Here is a 16,812-nt window from a genome sequence, read left to right as displayed (position 1 = left end):
TGTAGCCTTGCTTGCTCTCAGTTGAGACCTGTCCTGGTTACCTTGCAGAGTTGCTAAAGTTGCCCCTCACAAGCCTCCCAGCTTGTGACCCTTCAAGTGTTCTATTTTCTACAAACATTTCTAAAAATATTGTGCAAGACTTTCTACCTACCTGTAAGGAAGATCTTCAGCTCCTCTAGAAATTGTGCAGTTAACATTGGCTGTCCTGGCTCCCTGAGAGACTCTTCTTTACCTCTGACTTTGTGCTTTTCTTTCCCCCAGGAAAGGGTTAATTTTACTCTGCATTGGAAGGTTTTAAAAAATATTTACTCGTGGGGAATCAAGATGGCTGCCGGAGAGACCACTCTCTGCTAAAGGTGCTCCCGGAGCTCCCAGCCAAAAAGGTGGGTTCATTGGAGCAGTTCCCCTCCCCGGGTGCCCCTACCCGCTGGTGCCGGTGGCTGGAGTGGTGGAGCCTGACGGTGTTGTAGACGGACTTGGAGGATGGAGCGGCGGAGCCCGGCCTGTCCTGGTCATAATTGTTGGGCCCACGCCGGGAAGAGGGACGCAGAGTGATCAGGCCGTGTGGTGTGGCCAGTGGACGGCGCCTGTGGAGCTGGTGGGGCTCGCGGCGGTGGACCCGGGGTGTGCAGCGTGGTAGGAGGCAGGGAGCCATGCGGGTCCTGGGGCCGGCCTGGACTTGCTTTGGCCCCCTGGGGTATCCCTGGGTTCTGCTGGCAGCGGTAAGGGACAAGCAGTGAGAGCGGGCGCTCCCGGGCCCAGCGGTGGACGGAGGAGGGGCTCCCTGCAGTCGAGAGGGAGGCGCACAGCTTCTGGAGAGTTCTCGGCGGGCAAGGAACGCGGGCGGAGAGGCGGGGGCCCGCAGGTGAGCCTGGGCCGGCCCGGACATATCCTTGCCCCCTGGGGCACCGTTGGATCGCGGCTGGGCTCCTGGACTCCAGCTGAGAAGGGCTCTCGGCAGTGAAGGAAGCGGCTCCCCTGGAGCCTGCGGGAAGTCGGGAGTTGGTGTGTGGGCGTCCCGGGGCTCCATTCTTGCTGGAGGGAGGAGGAGGAGCCTGCAGCTGGGGAAGCACGAAGCGGAGCAGTCGCAGGTGAAGGCCTGGAGCTATAGCTGTGAATCGAGCAGCAGCCTTACGAATTTGTGAGAGGGGAAGACCGTTGGAGGACAGTGGGAGGAAGATTTTTGTGGGGGAAAAGTGACAGTCATCTGGAGCTTTGAGTATTATAACTGCTCCTCGGCCCCTCACCCCTCCGCTCTGTCATACTAGGAGTGTGCCAGCAGTGTACAGAGAAGTTGCCCCCCCCCCACTTGTGCTATTTATTGGGGCAAGTATGGCAATCTGGATCTACTTCAGAGGCCTCAGGCCATTGTAAGATTGCATCAGATCTCCAAGAGGATATAAGCACCCCAGACTCACTGGGCACATGGCGGGGGTGCTTGTGCTCCAGCTACCTGGGGGGCACGTGGTATAAGGACCCGGAGGTGAGTGGGGAAAACAGGCCTGTACGTGGGAGTGGTGTTGGGTTCGGTCAAGGGAGGTGGTGGGGCCGGGTGATCTTAATGCAGGAAAGGATGCCTAAAAACAGAGGAAAGGCGCCAGGGACCCCGGCGAAAGGTGAGAAGAAATCTCCGAAGGGGGCGCTACTGAAGTTATGGAGAAAGGAGGAGGGGGCGGAGTCCGCGGAAAGGAAAGAGTAGCAGGAGCGAGAAGGGGTGGGCCCTGGAAGATGGACAAGGGGAGGAAAGAGTCACAAAGAAGCTCCTGGAAGACTGCTTTCAATCCTTTGGAGATAGGATGGTTCGAGTCATGCAAGGACAACTTGGCAAAATGAAGGAGGAACTCGCGGGGGCGATAAGGGAAGTGAGCAGTGACTTAACCAACCTGGGCTCAAGGGTGGACACCAATGAAAGGGCCCTCCAAGATTTGGCAGAAGACTCTCATAAAGTGCAGGAATGGGTGGAGAGTCTGGCCAACGCTACTCACAACCTTCAGCTTCAAACCAAGGATCTTGAGAATAGGTCTAGGAGGGCTAACATTAGAGTAAAGTTTTTACCGGAGTCTGTCTCAGATTCGGAACTCATATAGACGGTGAGGTTGTTGTTTGCTCCCCTTGCTGGTGTCTCGAGCCGGGAGGAGGTCAGAGTGGACATGGCTCACAGAGTGGGACCCAGAAGGGAGGAACCCGGTGCCCGACGGTGTGATGTCCTAGTGGCGCTGCACGAGTACGCTCAAAAAGAGAACATTTTAAGGGCTGCAAGGGGGGCGGATGCCATCAGCTTCAATGGGTCATCGATTCAATTGTTTCAGGACCTCTCGGCTATTAAACTCAATAAGAGGAGGCAAATGCGCCCCATAACGCAGGAGCTGCAGAAGAGGGGCCTGAAATACAAGTGGACTTTTCCATTTGGCTTGGTGTTTGAGCTGGACGGAAGACCGAGAAGGGTCACATCAATGGAGGAGGGTGCGTCCGTCCTCCGGATAGAGGTGGACCAAGCCTCAAGTGAATCGTTGGATGGGGGGAGAGCTAGTCCCAAACGTAGAGTGGGAATGATCAACACAGGTGCCAAAGTGGAAAGTGAGGAGGAGGAAGGGCCCGGCAGGGGTCCCTCCTGGGGGAGAGGCTGCGGGTGTGCGGGGAGAGGCAGGGGGGGGGTTGCCAACTTGACTTCTGGGTTACGTTCTGATTGGTCTTTGGGGTACCCGGGCAGGGGTGTTTAATTGCAGTTGAAATGGCTGGGGAGGGTTAGGGTCATGGTGGATTACCTAGGGGTCAGGGATGACCTGCCAATGGGGTTGCTGGGGTGGGAAAGTGGCACTGCGCCCGAGGGAGAGGGTCGGGGGGCGGGGGGCTAGAGGCTGGCAGTGTCCACCCAGTGAGGGGGGGTTTACGGATTTGGTGGGGGGTTTCAGGGCATGGGTCTTGGTCTTGTTGGAGGGGGAATCGTGGTGTTTTTGGGCAATGGGTGAAGGGTTGAAAATCTTGTCCCTGAATGTCAGGGGTCTGAATTCACCGGTTAAGAGAAAAAAGGTGGAACTCATGCTGGCGAGGGAAAAGCCTGACATTATTAGTCTTCAGGAAACGCATATACAAGAAAAGGACAGAATGAGGGTGAGGCTGAAGGGATTTGACCGCATCCATCCATCAATCAATCGAACGGTCAAGGGAGGAAAGGGGTGGGGGGTCCTTATAGCCCTAAGAAATGGTTTGGAGGTTGTGGTTATAGGCTCTTCCCGAGATGGTTTAGGCAGGTTCCTCTTGTTGAACCTTCAAAGTGGCAGGGAGGTTTGGTCGGTGGCTACCCTATATGCGCCTACACGGGGCAGGATCACTTTATACAAATTATGTTGGGTAAACTGGAAAGGGCGGCTAAGGGTAGCATAATACTTACGGGGGATATCAACTTAGCCTGGGATCCGGCGAGGGACCGGAGCGCGAGAATCTTTCATGCCCAGACTAAACCCTCCAGTGAGTTACTGTCCAAAATGGAGAACCTGGCGTTGGTGGACGCGTGGCGGGTAAAGAGGGGTAATGATAGCGGGTATACCTTCTACTCATGTGCATAGAACTGCCTCTAGGATAGACTATGTATGGTTGTCCCGTGCTCTGGTTGGAAAACTCAGGGCAATTGAGGTGGGCGCAATTTCGATTTCAGACCATGCCCCGATTGTGTTGGAGCTTGCACTGCCGTCTCGGGCAGGGGGGCTATGGAAGTGGAAGTACCCCTTCTCATATTTTTAAGGATGTGGTGCTCCAGGAAGAGCTGCGACAAGAAATGGTTCACTTCTTTCAGAAGAATGTTACGTAGGGCATGGACCCCGGACTAGTATGGGATGCTTTTAAAGCCACCATTAGAGGGGCGATTATTGGGATCAAGGCGAGGAGGGAGAGGGAATGCAGGAAGATGGAGGAGGATCTAGAGGCAAAGTTGAAAGTGATCATGCAGGAGCTGGCTGTTAGACCCTCCGCAGAGGCCAGACGAAGGTACAGGGTGATTAAGGGCCAGTTGGATACGATAGTCTCGACTAAGGCTGAGAGGGCTCTGCTGCACCTTAAACAGAAGTATTATGTGAAGGCGAACAGGGCGGATAGGTTGCTGGCAAAGCTGAGGAGCGAGGAGAAGGATAGAACGATACTGAGAATTAAGATGGCGGGGGGGGGAGGTGCTGGAGGCTCATGAGATCAAAAGGGAATTTGCGAGGTACTAGGGGGAAGTGTATAGATCTGATAGCCCAGTGGAAGAGGATGTGGGGAGGTGCCTGGAAGGATGTCAGCTTGTCGGGGTCAATGTGGCAGAAAGGGAGGAGCTTGAGAAGGATCTAACTATCGAGGAGGTGCACAAGGCTATCGCGGCCCTTCCCCTCGGCAAAGCTCCTGGGCCAGATGGGTTCACAGCAGATTTCTATAAAACCTTTAGGGACGTACTGGCCCTGAGACTGCTTTCTTTATATAATACCTTCGGAGGAGGGAAAGGGATAACCCCATCTATGGAGGAAGTGAAGGTGGTGCTGCTCCCTAAACAGGGCAAAGATCCTACATTGTGCGGGGCATATAGGCCGATCACTCTAATTAACTTGGACGCGAAGATCTTTACTAAAATCTTGGCGTCTAGGCTCGAACCTCTTCTTTCATCCCTAGTAGAGCAAGATCAGTCTGGTTTTATTAAGGGGAGGCAGACGCACGACAACACCAGGAGGATTGCCCATATTATAGAGAAAGTGAATAAATCTAAGATGGAGGCTATTGTGGTGGCCCTTGACGCTGAGAAAGCGTTTGACAGAGTGGAGTGGAGCTTTCTCTTTGCCACCATGCGCAAGATGGGCTTCGGGGACAGATTTCTGGGTAGGATAGAGGCAAATTATTGTAATCCCACACTGCGCCTGATGATTAATGGGGAGGCGTCCGATCCAGTGGCTGTATCTAGAGGCACGAAGCAAGGCTGCCCGCTGTCGCCGCTTCTTTTTACTATTTATTTAGAGCTGCTCTTGAGTAAAATCCGACTTAATCATGAGATCAAAGGGGTGATGTTTGGGGGGAGGGAACACAGGGTGGCCGCCTTTGCGGATATGTTGCTTACCCTAACGAACCCCCGAGTATCTCTGGAGGCAGTTGACAGAGTTTTTGGGGAGTTTGGTCGAATTGCAGGGCTACGGATCAATAAAAGTAAGTCTGAGGTGTGGTGCTTACAGATAGCAAAAAAGAGAGAAACGAGGATCCAAAAACGGAACCCTCCCGTCCCTTGCACACCTTATGTTAACGTCAGTATGATGCCTTGAAATTTACTTTTATCAAAATAAATTACATATATATTCCAATGAACTTCAAATGATAATAAAATTTTAGAAAGAATGCAGTAATGACATCCAATGTAAAAGAGGATTCTTTATTCCAAACGCGAGAAACAGGGAGGATTCAATTCATTTGATTGTGGTTATTTCTTTAACGCTGAACATTAAATACATGTAGCGGTTATGTGGAGAGTTTACAAATAGCTGATTATGCATATTTCTTTATTTACATTGTTTAATTCATTATTCTGGGCTCTTGATGAAGAGAATGAACTTCTCGAAACGCGTCAGCCACAATCAAATGAATTGAATCATCCCTGTTTCTTGCGTTTGGAATAAAGAATCCTCTTTTACATTGGATGTCATTACTGCTTTCTTTCTAAAATTTTATTATCATTTGAAGTTCATTGGAATATATATCTAATTTATTTTGATAAAAGTCAATTTCAAGGCGTCATACTGACGTTAACATAAGGTGTGCAAGGGACGGGAGGGTTCCGTTTTTGGATCCTCGTTTCTCTCCTTTTTGTACCTTTAGTAGCCCTGGCACAGGGTTACTAAATTTCCTCCTCTGCACCCTAAAATACTCTCAACTACTGACAAACTGCTATATGAATCAATGTTTCTAGAAATTTAGTGTGTGCACCTTCCACTCTCCTCCGTGCTTACAGATAGCCCCTGGGGTGGAGGAGGAACTAAGGGAAAGTTTCGAGTTTGCCTGGGCGAAGGGTCAAATAAGGTATTTGGGGACGGTCATCACGGGCACGATAGAGCAAATGTACGAGGCAAATTATCTCCCGATATTGGGGACAATCAAGGGGCTGCTTTTGGGCTGGGGTCCACTGGCTATGTCCTGGTTAGGCAGGGTTAATGCCGTAAAGATGGCTATTCTTCCAAAATTGTTGTACTTATTTATGGCATTACCGGTCTGGGTACCAGCCCCTTTAGAAAATTGAGAACGCTCACTCAGGCCTACATATGGGGGTCGAGGAAGCCTAGACTTCCGAGTAGGCTGATGCAAACGCCCAGAAATAAGGGGGGTTTGGCGGAACCAGATATGGTGAATTATTACCGGGCAGCCCAGTTGCGGATACTACGCGACTGGTTGAAGGATGACAAGCGGAAGGTGTGGCGGGAAATGGATAGAGCGGTGGTGGGTTACGGGCTGGAGGGGGTGCTGTGGCTGCCTCGGGAGGATAGACCCAGGAGGATGTACTGTAGTGCGATTGAGGATTTGGTGGGTAGGCAATGGGATGAAGCGGTACAGCGATCTAAGTTCACTACCTTCACATCGCCTCTCACACCCATTTTTGCTAATCCTCAGTTCACACCTGGGCTGCGGACTGAATCCGGATTTGATGTGTGGCAAGAGGGGGAGTTGGAGGTGCCTCAAGGATCTTTACGAAGGAGGGCAGGTGAGGGACTTCTATAACTGCAAAAACACTTTCGGGGTGGGGGAAAAGGAGCGATTCCAATATGTGCAGCTCAGACACTGGGCCCAACACCCTGTTATAAAAGGGGCGGACACTAGGGAGCTTACCCAATTCGAGAAATATGTTTGTACTAACACAGGGGATAAACATCTTGTGGGGGATCTATATAGGCTGCTCAAGGAGGGGGAGGAGGTAGGTAAGAGGGGTTTCATGACTAATTGGGAGAAAGAAACTGGGCAAACCATTTCATTGGAGCAATGGCAATCCTTATGGACATGGATTCCCAGGCTGACTAATTCTTTACAACTTCAAGAAATCTGGGTGAAGCTGATGTACCAGTGGCACCTCACCCCCCCCCCCCACAGGTTAGCTAAAATATATCGGCCTGGAACCGGTACCGCCTTATGTTGGAGGGGGTGTGGGGAGGAGGGCACCTGGGGATACGTGTGGTGGCTCTGCCCAAAGGTGGTTCAGTTCTGGCTCAAGATTCGTGAAGGGGTGCGAGACATGATGGGCACTGCTACCACTGGGGGCGCGAACACGGGGTTGTTTATGTTGGGGCAGGATGGTACCCTAGACAAGATACGGACGAAGGCTCAGAGGAAACTATATGTGATCTTGGTGATGGCGGGGGCTCTGGTGATAGCACAGAAATTGAAGGCAAGGGAGGGGCCCACGGAGCATGAATGAGTAGGAAGGATTTGGAGGTTAGCGGCACTGGAGATGGTGACATATTCATTGAGAGGAGAGTATCACTTGTTTCTTTTGGACTGGGACTTGGTGTTGCAATTTCTCAAACCAGATTCCAGGGCTGCTTGGTGCCCGCGTAGCATGAAGCTTCTGGGATTAGCATGATATGGGGTAAGGGACAAGGAGAAGGGGGTGGCTCGGAATGGGAGGACCCTGGAGCATGAGTGGATCCATCCAATGGAACTTGCACTATGTGCAGAATGGGTGGATGGTGGTGAGGGTAGGGTAAAGTAAGGACACTAACGGACAGAACTTGAGAGAAATATAGTGATGTATCAAGACCCGAGGGTAGGGCATGTTGGGAGGGGGGCTAATGGTTTCTTTGTTCAGTTGTATGTTATAAATGCCAATAAAAAGTTCTATGAAAAAAATATGTACTCGTTTGTGAAGTATTTGTTAACCTTTGTTTTATTCCTCTCTTCTCTCTTTTACACCAAACTCAGTATTGCTCTAAATGTACCAGTGATAAATCGACGTCCACAGTGTCCTAGCTATTTGCCACCTGAGGGTGTAGGCAGTGTCTCTGTGCCAGCCCCAATGGGTATCACCTGATTTAGAGAAAGTGTGTTTTGAGGTGTATTCCAAGTGTTACAAATATTGCTCCCTTCTGAAAAAGGCTGTGAAATAAATCATTGTTTAATCAAGAAACCTTGAGTGTAAGTCTTTATTTGAATAACTGTCACTGTGAAACTGTTAGAACCCTACTGCTCACATTGACTCCTCTGGAGCATGAGCCTGGCTGCTCAGCCACATTAGCAACCTGTGTAGTTCAGACTTCTACCAAAGGTTGGGTCCCTATTGCCAGGAGGTCAAGGTTATTGTAGTGCACCCATAGGATACTGCATACAATTTTGTCACTTAAAGGGCCACAAGCTGCAAGCAACTCTGCAGTGGCAACCAAGACAAGTCTTAACTGAGAACAAGTAAGGCTACACAAGAGGTAAGTCCTCTTAGATTTACAGTACCTTTGGTTAGATGAAATGGTTGCAGCTGGCTTCTGTTCCTGTGTGGCTCTGCAGATCCTGTTATTCCTTGGCATCAGTCGTGTGGACTAGAGGGAGGACTTCTGGGGACTCCTGCAACACGATGGGAAGGTCAGCGGCAGCAAAGGTCAAACTTCAATTCAGTGGTTCTTCGTGAGTTCAGCTCTTCGCGTCTCAGCAAATAGCACCACTGCAGACTCTTGGATACCTTTCTGGACTTTCCTTGTGGCTCAGGCTTGGTCAGTCCTGCTTTAGGGAAGTCCGGAGCATCTTCCTGGCGCTCAGGTCCGACTTAAAAGCAATGCACCCGATCTGGTGTTCCTCTCCCTGTCACTTAGGTTCCAGCAGCAGTGGGAGTACAGCCAGCTCGGAGGGTATGTCCATAGTGTTTACTTTGGGGTTGATTGGTCCCACCAACTCAAAGGTAGACGTCGTCTTTGCAGGGCTTCTCTGGTCGAGGCGAATTCAGAGCTTCCGCACAGCAGCAGGTCTTCATCGGGCAAACCAATGGTCCAGGAGTTGCAGCAGGCGTCTCTTCCAAGTTCTTCTTCGGATTCCTTTGTCCAGTGGTCGACTCTGCCCTCCAAGCCAAAAACTGTCGCCTTTTATGCAGGTTTCTCCCATTTATTCCAGCCTAGCTGTCAATCACACAGCAGGGTGGCTGTCCTTGCCAGCCAGCCGGCCAGCCAGCCGATCACCTTTGGTTGCATTCCTGCAACCAAGGCGGTTAAGCACAGGGAGTTTCGAGCACCTCCCTCATTTCCTGCCCGTGCCAGACATACTGGAGCCAAAGGTGGGCTTCACTCATGATACCCGCCAAAGACAAAACAAACAAAGGGACCAAACCTGGTTTGGCACGCAGAGTAAATCTCAAGAAGGACCTTTCCAACAAGAAATGCTGAAGAAAGACGACCGGGGCCATTTTGACGAAATGGCCACCCATGGGTGCTTTACTGTGGCTGCGAAAGCAGGCCTGCAGAAATAAAAACACAATGGTAGTAAAAAGTAAACCACTGCCACTAGACTTTATTGTAGACAGGGTAACGATGAATTGTTACATGAGAAACTAGACAAAGGGGATACGAAGTAACCCCTCCAGCACCCTATGGTAAGAGAGTGTGTGCTGGGTCTATAAAGTTACAAAATGTAATTTAAGTCAATTTCACTTCACTGCTCTTGTAAACAGTCACCAAGAGAAGATATTTAAACCTTTGGGAAATCTAAGACTTCACTGTGTCACTGCACTGACGGTGCTTTGTGTCACAATGTAAAGATGATGCCTATGAGGTTTGTCAGGCTCCAAAGTCAAAAGAAACCGAGTCCAAATCACAGAAAAATACCCGAGAGAGTGGGTAAACGGGTCTCACTCTCTCCAGGATAAAAATTAAAAGTCCTAAAGGCCAGCAAAAAAAGCTGGGGGATCTCTAAGGTAGAAGGGAACTAGCACATTTCAGAGAATTCTCCCTAACACTTGACTCTGTGGATTGGCTCAGGGAACAGGACAAGACTTGGTGCTCTGGATGAGCATGTGCATGTAGGAGCCTGGCTTGCTCCTCCCTGGCCCTTGAAGTATTGATTCTGCATTTGCCTTTGGTAACAATAGTTTTGACAGCTGCTGAGTTTCCTAGACTGTTGTTCCTACTCGCCTCCCATTCCTTGGTATGTTTCCCGTCCTGTAGTATTAAATATGCAAGGAACCAATGTCATGATCAGAAAAGCAATGTATGCCAGGTTTATTAGGGTGTTCCTGGTCAATAGAAAAAGGTTTGTATTTTTGATGCCTCAAGTTTGGTAACAGTATTGAAGCTGTGTACCTTTTTTCTTAAATCCAATTGCATTTAGAATGTTCCTTCCAGGACTACAAAATACAGTTTAAAAAAATGCCCCTTGAACTGTTTTGCCAATAAGTACTTTAAAAAATGTAAATGTTTTTTTTGGTAGAGTACTTTGATGGTAATGCACAGATCTGGTAAGAGCTGAAGTTCGAAGACTTTTGGGGTCATATCCAATTAGGACAAAGTTTCTGCCATAGGTTTCTAGAAATAGTTTTGCTGACCCAATTCTTTTCTTTTGCAGGCCTCATGATGTTTTGGCAACACTATTGAACAACTTGAAAGTACAAGAGAGGCAGAACAGAGTATGCACCACAGTAGCTATTGCTATTGTCGCTGAGACATGTTCTCCTTTTACTGTGCTTCCTGCTCTTATGAATGAATACAGGGTTCCTGAACTCAATGTACAGAATGGTGTACTGAAGTCACTGTCCTTCCTTTTTGAATACATTGGGGAAATGGGAAAGGACTACATTTATGCTGTAACTCCATTGCTGGAAGATGCTTTGATGGACAGGTCAGTGATGCGTTTACCTTTTAATGTCATACAAGACCCTATCACTGAAAATTGCATGCCACTTGTTCACACTAAATGTAATCTTCACTTTGTAATGGGATTGCGGTCAGTGTTCCTCAACCCTGTACTCAAAATGTGGCCAAAACATACCCAAAACGAGTTATCAGGGTTTCTCTCAAGTCCATCTGACTGCTCTAGTGATAAATGTGGAGGCATAGCCAAGGCCAAACCGTTGGGTAGGAAGCTGGGTGTTTAAATGTAAGGTATAACATGTTAAGACATATAAGGGAATGTTCACCCAATATGTCAAGTATCAATTTTACTGTGCTGAAAAAATGGTAGCACTTGTTAGGGAGAATGTTCATTTCAGTGCTAAATTCCTCCTACCTTAGAGACCCCCAGCTCTTTTGCTGGACTTTAGGACTTTTTAATTTTAACCCTGGAGTGAGTGAGACCTTTTGCTCACTCATGTGCTTTGACCTGATTTGGATTGTATATTTCCACTGTTTTTGCAGTCTGACAAACTCCATAGGCATCTACTTAATCTTACGTCCTGAAAGTGAACCTCAAGTTACAGAGGCACCCCTTAAATATACTGGGGTACCCCTGATCACGCTCACACCAGAGTAAATGCACCCCTCTTGGAAATAAAAGCCAAGAGTCTATCTTGCAAGGATAACGAACTTTAATCTTGACAGAAAATGAGGATAGAGGTGTGGGGGGCAAAGTACTCTGCCCACCCTACCCCCGCCCAGCATTCTGTCTTATGTGGCTGGCACCTGCAGACTAATGGCAAGCAGGTGCCTTTATAGACTGTTTAACTTGGACGCTGGAAACCGGCATAGCTCATCCAAAATTGTCCTTCTTGCCTTTCAAGGGATTCTGCAATCTTCCTTCTTGCATGGCCAGGTTTATATTTAGACCGACTTACTTAACATACTGCTGCCTCTCCAGGAATACATTGTAGCTGTTTAGCATCATTTTCTATATTATAAACATTCATATATAAATGCATTTTCTCACCATACTCTCAACACTTCACTCAATATTCTTATATTTTATCTGGACCAGTAATTCTCCAAAAGTCTGTTTTCCCATAGTACTCTGTATGTCGTGCATTGAATCGTTTAGTCTCCATTGGCTTTTGATGGACAGGTAACAGCTGCTGAGCTAGCCGGGTCCTACGCAACGCCTGTAGTCTATTTTTTGCACAGGCGGCATTCTTTTTGTCTCAGAGCCTGCTTTGAGATTTTAAAACTACACAGAATAACATCTGCAACTGTTTTCCGCTAATGGTTATGTGCACCTTATATTTAAATACTATTTTCATTTAGTGGCCACCCATGTCTGAATGCGATTATATCTGCATGAAAAAAGCTTTCTCAGTGCTATAGTGCTTAGAAGTCTTGCCTAATTGTAAAGCACATGAGTGGTGCAGGAAGGCGCTGATTCCTCCCCACCATTCCCCCCCTTTTGTTACTTCTACAGTAACTCATTCCCACCGACCTATCTATAAACCCCAGAAATATTAGTTTGAGTTTTACTGTTTATTGTATGCCAAGGTGTTTTAGATCCCCCAATTGATATCATCTTGGCACTATTAGGGACTGGAGGATCTAGCTTCCAACACCTCGCACCCAAAAACTGGAACTCTCTACCAACCTCATTAAGGAATGAAAAATCATAAACCACCTTTCGCAAAAACTTAAAAATGTTTCTATTCCACTAAATGCTAAACCGCATGTACAGCTATGCTTGCACTGTACCTATAGCAAATCATAAACTCTCTGACCCTCTCACCACCTATTTCAATGTACCATTGCAACTGACTGTTATGCCACAACTATGTATGTCTAGCGTGCTGCAACAGCGCCACGATGCCTCAGGGCAACTCTGCGCGCTTTATAAATGCAAATAAATAAAAATAAATAAAAATATATGAACACATTATCGGAGACCCAATTGGCACGTGCAGAAGAGAACCAAAAATATGACCACAGGAATCAGTAATTTTACTGCTTCCCACAGCCATGACGGGACCCAATCATAGGCAAGCGATAGCCAATCTGTTTTCTGAAATCCACCTTCTTTCTTCATTTGAACTCCTAGATTGTGCACCACCTTGATGACATGGCATAGTGACCCATTCTCTGCATCCTCCGGGGGTATAAAAGTATAGCAGCTGCTTGTACCCCAGGAGCCAAAAAAGAGAAAACGAAAGTCTCTGCTGAGCTAAAAAGCCAATACTCTGGTATTCCTCTGAGCAGTGTGGAACAGTCTTTTGAGACAGTTTGATCTTTCTTCCCTGCCATTGAAATTGTCCTTTTTCAGCGTACCAATTTCTTGTGTGATCTGCAGGCTTCTTTCTGCATCTTTAGGTTCTATAGTGGCTGTTGGCACCTCGACAGGCATTTCTTCTCCCTTCAGGTGTTCTTCCAGGATTGCTAGTAGCACTGAGTGCAGGGTGGCCAGTGAACCCTTGCCCCTCCAAGATGATGGGAAGTGCAGGTAGGCTTGTTGGCGGCCACAAACCCATTAGTAATCATTGCCGCTGCTGTACCTTTTGTCATACCAGGGATCACAAGAGGGTGGTTGCACTGTGTGTTTGTGCCACCGGGAACTGTTCCTTCATTGAGTCTATGGCTCTATGTATTGCACTGGCTTCTTCATTGTTGCAATCCATGTCAGCCTTATGTGTTGGGACCATATTTGCGCACACATAGTCTCTATTTGGAATATTGCTTCTCCGCTGTACTCTATCAGTCCATCTGCCAGGCGCATCACTGTGGTGCCCTCTCATTTGGCTTTGTCATTTGAGTAACCTCCCAAAGAAAAATATGGTCCTTGACACTGGTGGGATTTTGTGTTGCCATTGCATAACGCAGAGTCTAGATCAATGCTCCTTGTTGGGCAAAATTGCATGCAGTACCCTCTGGGACCACTACACACAATTAGGACTACAGGTGTAAGCAAGACCAACCGTTGGTATAAGTCCGTACCACACAGTTTGTTGGTAGCGAGCTGAGCAGCCAGGCTCATCTCAAGAGTAAATGTCAGCAGTACACGTAGTTACACAAAGGACTTTAAATCACAGTGGTTCAAGTAGACACTTATCCTCCAAGTTTCTTGGTAAAACACTGATTAATTCATTTTCACAATCATTTATAAAACATTTCACTAGAAGAAGGCAACTTAAGATTATAGACCAATACAATTCAATACAAAACTCGAGTTTTTGAGACAGTTTGTTCTCCTTTTGAAAAAGGAGCAAAATGGCAGTTCAGTTACTTAGCAGTGAGCAAAAAGGACAAAAGTAAGAAGAATAGATTACATATACTTTCTAGGGAGTGCAAATAGTTTGTTCCCCAGAAGAATTCACTTCTAGTCAGTAGGCCAGCCCAAAGTCAATGGGCAACTGTTCTGGATAGGAAAGAGCAGTTCTGGTATCAAATGGTAGTCTTTGCAAAAGTTCTCAGAAGTAGTTTAGGCGAAAAAGAATCATTTGTGGGGTCACAAGCTGATTAGGCCTGTGAGTGGAGAAAGTTTCACAACTGGAGTGGCGTCCTCGCAATCGGGTTGGCACAGTATTTTTTGTATGAAGAAAACAAATGTTGCTGAAGTCGTGGTTCCTGGCAGTTCCTGCAGATCTCGCTGTTCCTGAGTTTGTCGTGGGGACAAGAGGGAGGACGTCAGGACTCATGCACTGCACGGGATCGTTGAAGAAAGCAAACAAAATGGAGTCCCTTCAGTTTCCAGTAGCTGTAGATTCAAGAACACAAACTGGTGTCCCTCTCACTGGTTAATCCTAACCAGCTTTGAGAATGGTATCCTGGAGTCTGAGTTGATTGGTCCCACCAACTCAAAGGAAGGACTTTATTTGTTTACATAGAGTGAGCCTTTTTTCCCACTCGTGCGTTTTACATTTGTGTTCTCCAATTATGGTAACTAACTCTGCAGAAATGGGCAGAGGCGGAAACCATGGTATGGCAAGAAGCTGGCAATGCTGGGGGGTGGAGGAAACCGATACCCTGATGGCCTGGAAACTGCTGATAGCAGAACTATTTGGGTCAGTGCATGACTCGTCGGATCCCACAGAAAGGAATACCCCATCACAAGATGCAGGAATAGAACATTAGTGGGCTCGTAACGGGGGGTGGGAAAAGGGAAGCAGTGAACGCGATTGACTGATGTATAATTGAAATGTTATTGTATACACTGCAAGTTTGGTTTGTATTGTTTGTTTGAATATTTAATAAAAATGTTTTTTTTTAAAAATGGTAAGTAACTCAATAGGCATCATCTTTTCATGTGTTACACAGCACCTTAAGTGCAGTGACGCAGGGATGTCTTTTAGACTTCCGAAAGGTTTAGAAACCTTCTCTGGGATGAACTACTGTTTACCAGAGAATGTAAAGTGAAATTGACTTTGCTAGTCTTTTCCAAATTCATAGACCCAGCCCACACCATCTTACAATGGAGTGCTGGAGGGTGGAGGGGTTACCTAGTATCCCCTGTGTCTGAACACTCATGTAGCAGTCAAATGCTACCCTTTCCTGTTGAAAAGGCTGGTGGCAGTCGTTTTACAACGAAATACCATAATTCCCAACCGCGAACACCGGTAGCTAAAAATCACGGCCAAGGTCCTTCTAGTGTTTGTGTCTGTGCGCCAAACCAGGTTTGGTCCCTTTGTTTGTGTGCCTTTGGCAGGCTTCCGTGTTTGAAGTCCGCCTTTGGCGTTTGAGTGTCTGGGGCGAGCAGGAAGTGAGAGGTGCCCAAAGCTCCCTGTGCTTGGTCTTCTAGGAGACCCAAATGCAATCTGTGGAGATTGGCTGGCTGCCTGTCTGGCAAGGACAGACACTCTGCTGGGTGAGTGACAGCTAGGCTGAAATTAATGGGAGTGAACAGAAAAAAAGGCGAGTCTCTTGGCTTGGAAGGCATAGTCGACCACTGGAGCGAAAGAACCGAAGACTAGCTTGAAGAGGACGGCTGCTGCAACTCCTGTACCGTTGGTTTGCCCGGTGAAGCCCTGCTGCAGGTCCGAATCGCTCGACAGAGAAGCCCTGCAAGGAAGACCCATCCCTTTGTTGGTGGGACCAATCATCTCGACACTAAGCCACCCGGATACCATTCTCGTAGCTGGTTGTATTTTCCTTGGAGTGCTGCAGGAAACCGAATAACCAGGGAGAGGGACACCAGCTTGTGTGCTTGACTACAGCTACCAGAATTGAAGACTTGCCAGTTGCCAGCTTTTTCCCCAGTGCAGTGCAGGAGTGCCCCGATGTCCTCCCTCTTGTGCCCACGACTGAGGCCCAGGAACAGCGAGATCTCCTGGAACCACCAGGAACAGAGGTCACCAGCTGCATCTTTTTCTTCATTTGTAAAGGTACTGTAAAACTTACCTCTCGTGGTGAAAGTGCTTGAATCTTTCCTAACTCACAGGCCTAATCGGCTTGTCACCCAACATGGTTCTTTTTACAAAATATTCCTGAAAACTTTTGCAGAGACTTTTTCGTTTATCTACCAGAACTGCTTTATCCTATCCAAGACTTTAGCCCATTGACTTTGGCCTAGCGTATTGAATTGAATTGACTCTTCTGGTGAACTCAAAATATCGGCACTGCCTAAGAAATAACTGTATTCTTTCGATGTTCTGATAACCTGTGCCTTTTCTAAGGTGGAGGGTATAAACGCATTTCTGAGAATCCTCCCTAACGGAGCAGCCCGAGGAGGGGGTCTTGGCAGAAATCCTCACCCCACGACCCCCTACCAAAACGGGTATCCCGATGAAGAAAGGTATTGTTGCCTTAGCCAAGAAGGGGTGGCTCAAACCACACCTGGCCCACCTGTCAATCGGCGCCTTGATGCCAAGTATAGACAGATGGAAGGGGATCCACTCTTCCCGTCGGTGCACTCTCAACCGCACTCTTCAGTGATCGCTGCGGCGTCGCTCTACTCTAAACCTCGGCCACCTCATCCTCGGCGCTGCAAGGCAACGAGGAGAATATCTTG

The 16,812-nt window shown here is 47.9% G+C and overlaps 1 protein-coding gene across 2 annotated transcripts in view; it reads left to right on the top strand.

Annotated features, from left to right (window-relative positions):
* The window catches only part of SF3B1 (splicing factor 3b subunit 1), a 493,451-nt gene that overhangs the window by 369,796 nt on the left and 106,843 nt on the right, over nucleotides 1–16,812 (top strand). For both annotated transcript variants that reach the window (XM_069615730.1, XM_069615731.1), the window contains one exon: nucleotides 10,531–10,803. In XM_069615730.1, coding sequence (XP_069471831.1) covers nucleotides 10,531–10,803 — 273 coding nt within the window. The remainder of the gene's footprint in view (nucleotides 1–10,530; nucleotides 10,804–16,812) is intronic.

The sequence above is a fragment of the Ambystoma mexicanum genome, chromosome 9 (genome assembly GCF_040938575.1).
Source record: "Ambystoma mexicanum isolate Mex_15411 chromosome 9, UKY_AmexF1_1, whole genome shotgun sequence".
Taxonomy (NCBI): Eukaryota; Metazoa; Chordata; class Amphibia; order Caudata; family Ambystomatidae; genus Ambystoma; species Ambystoma mexicanum.
This window is presented reverse-complemented; position numbering and strand designations above follow the sequence as displayed.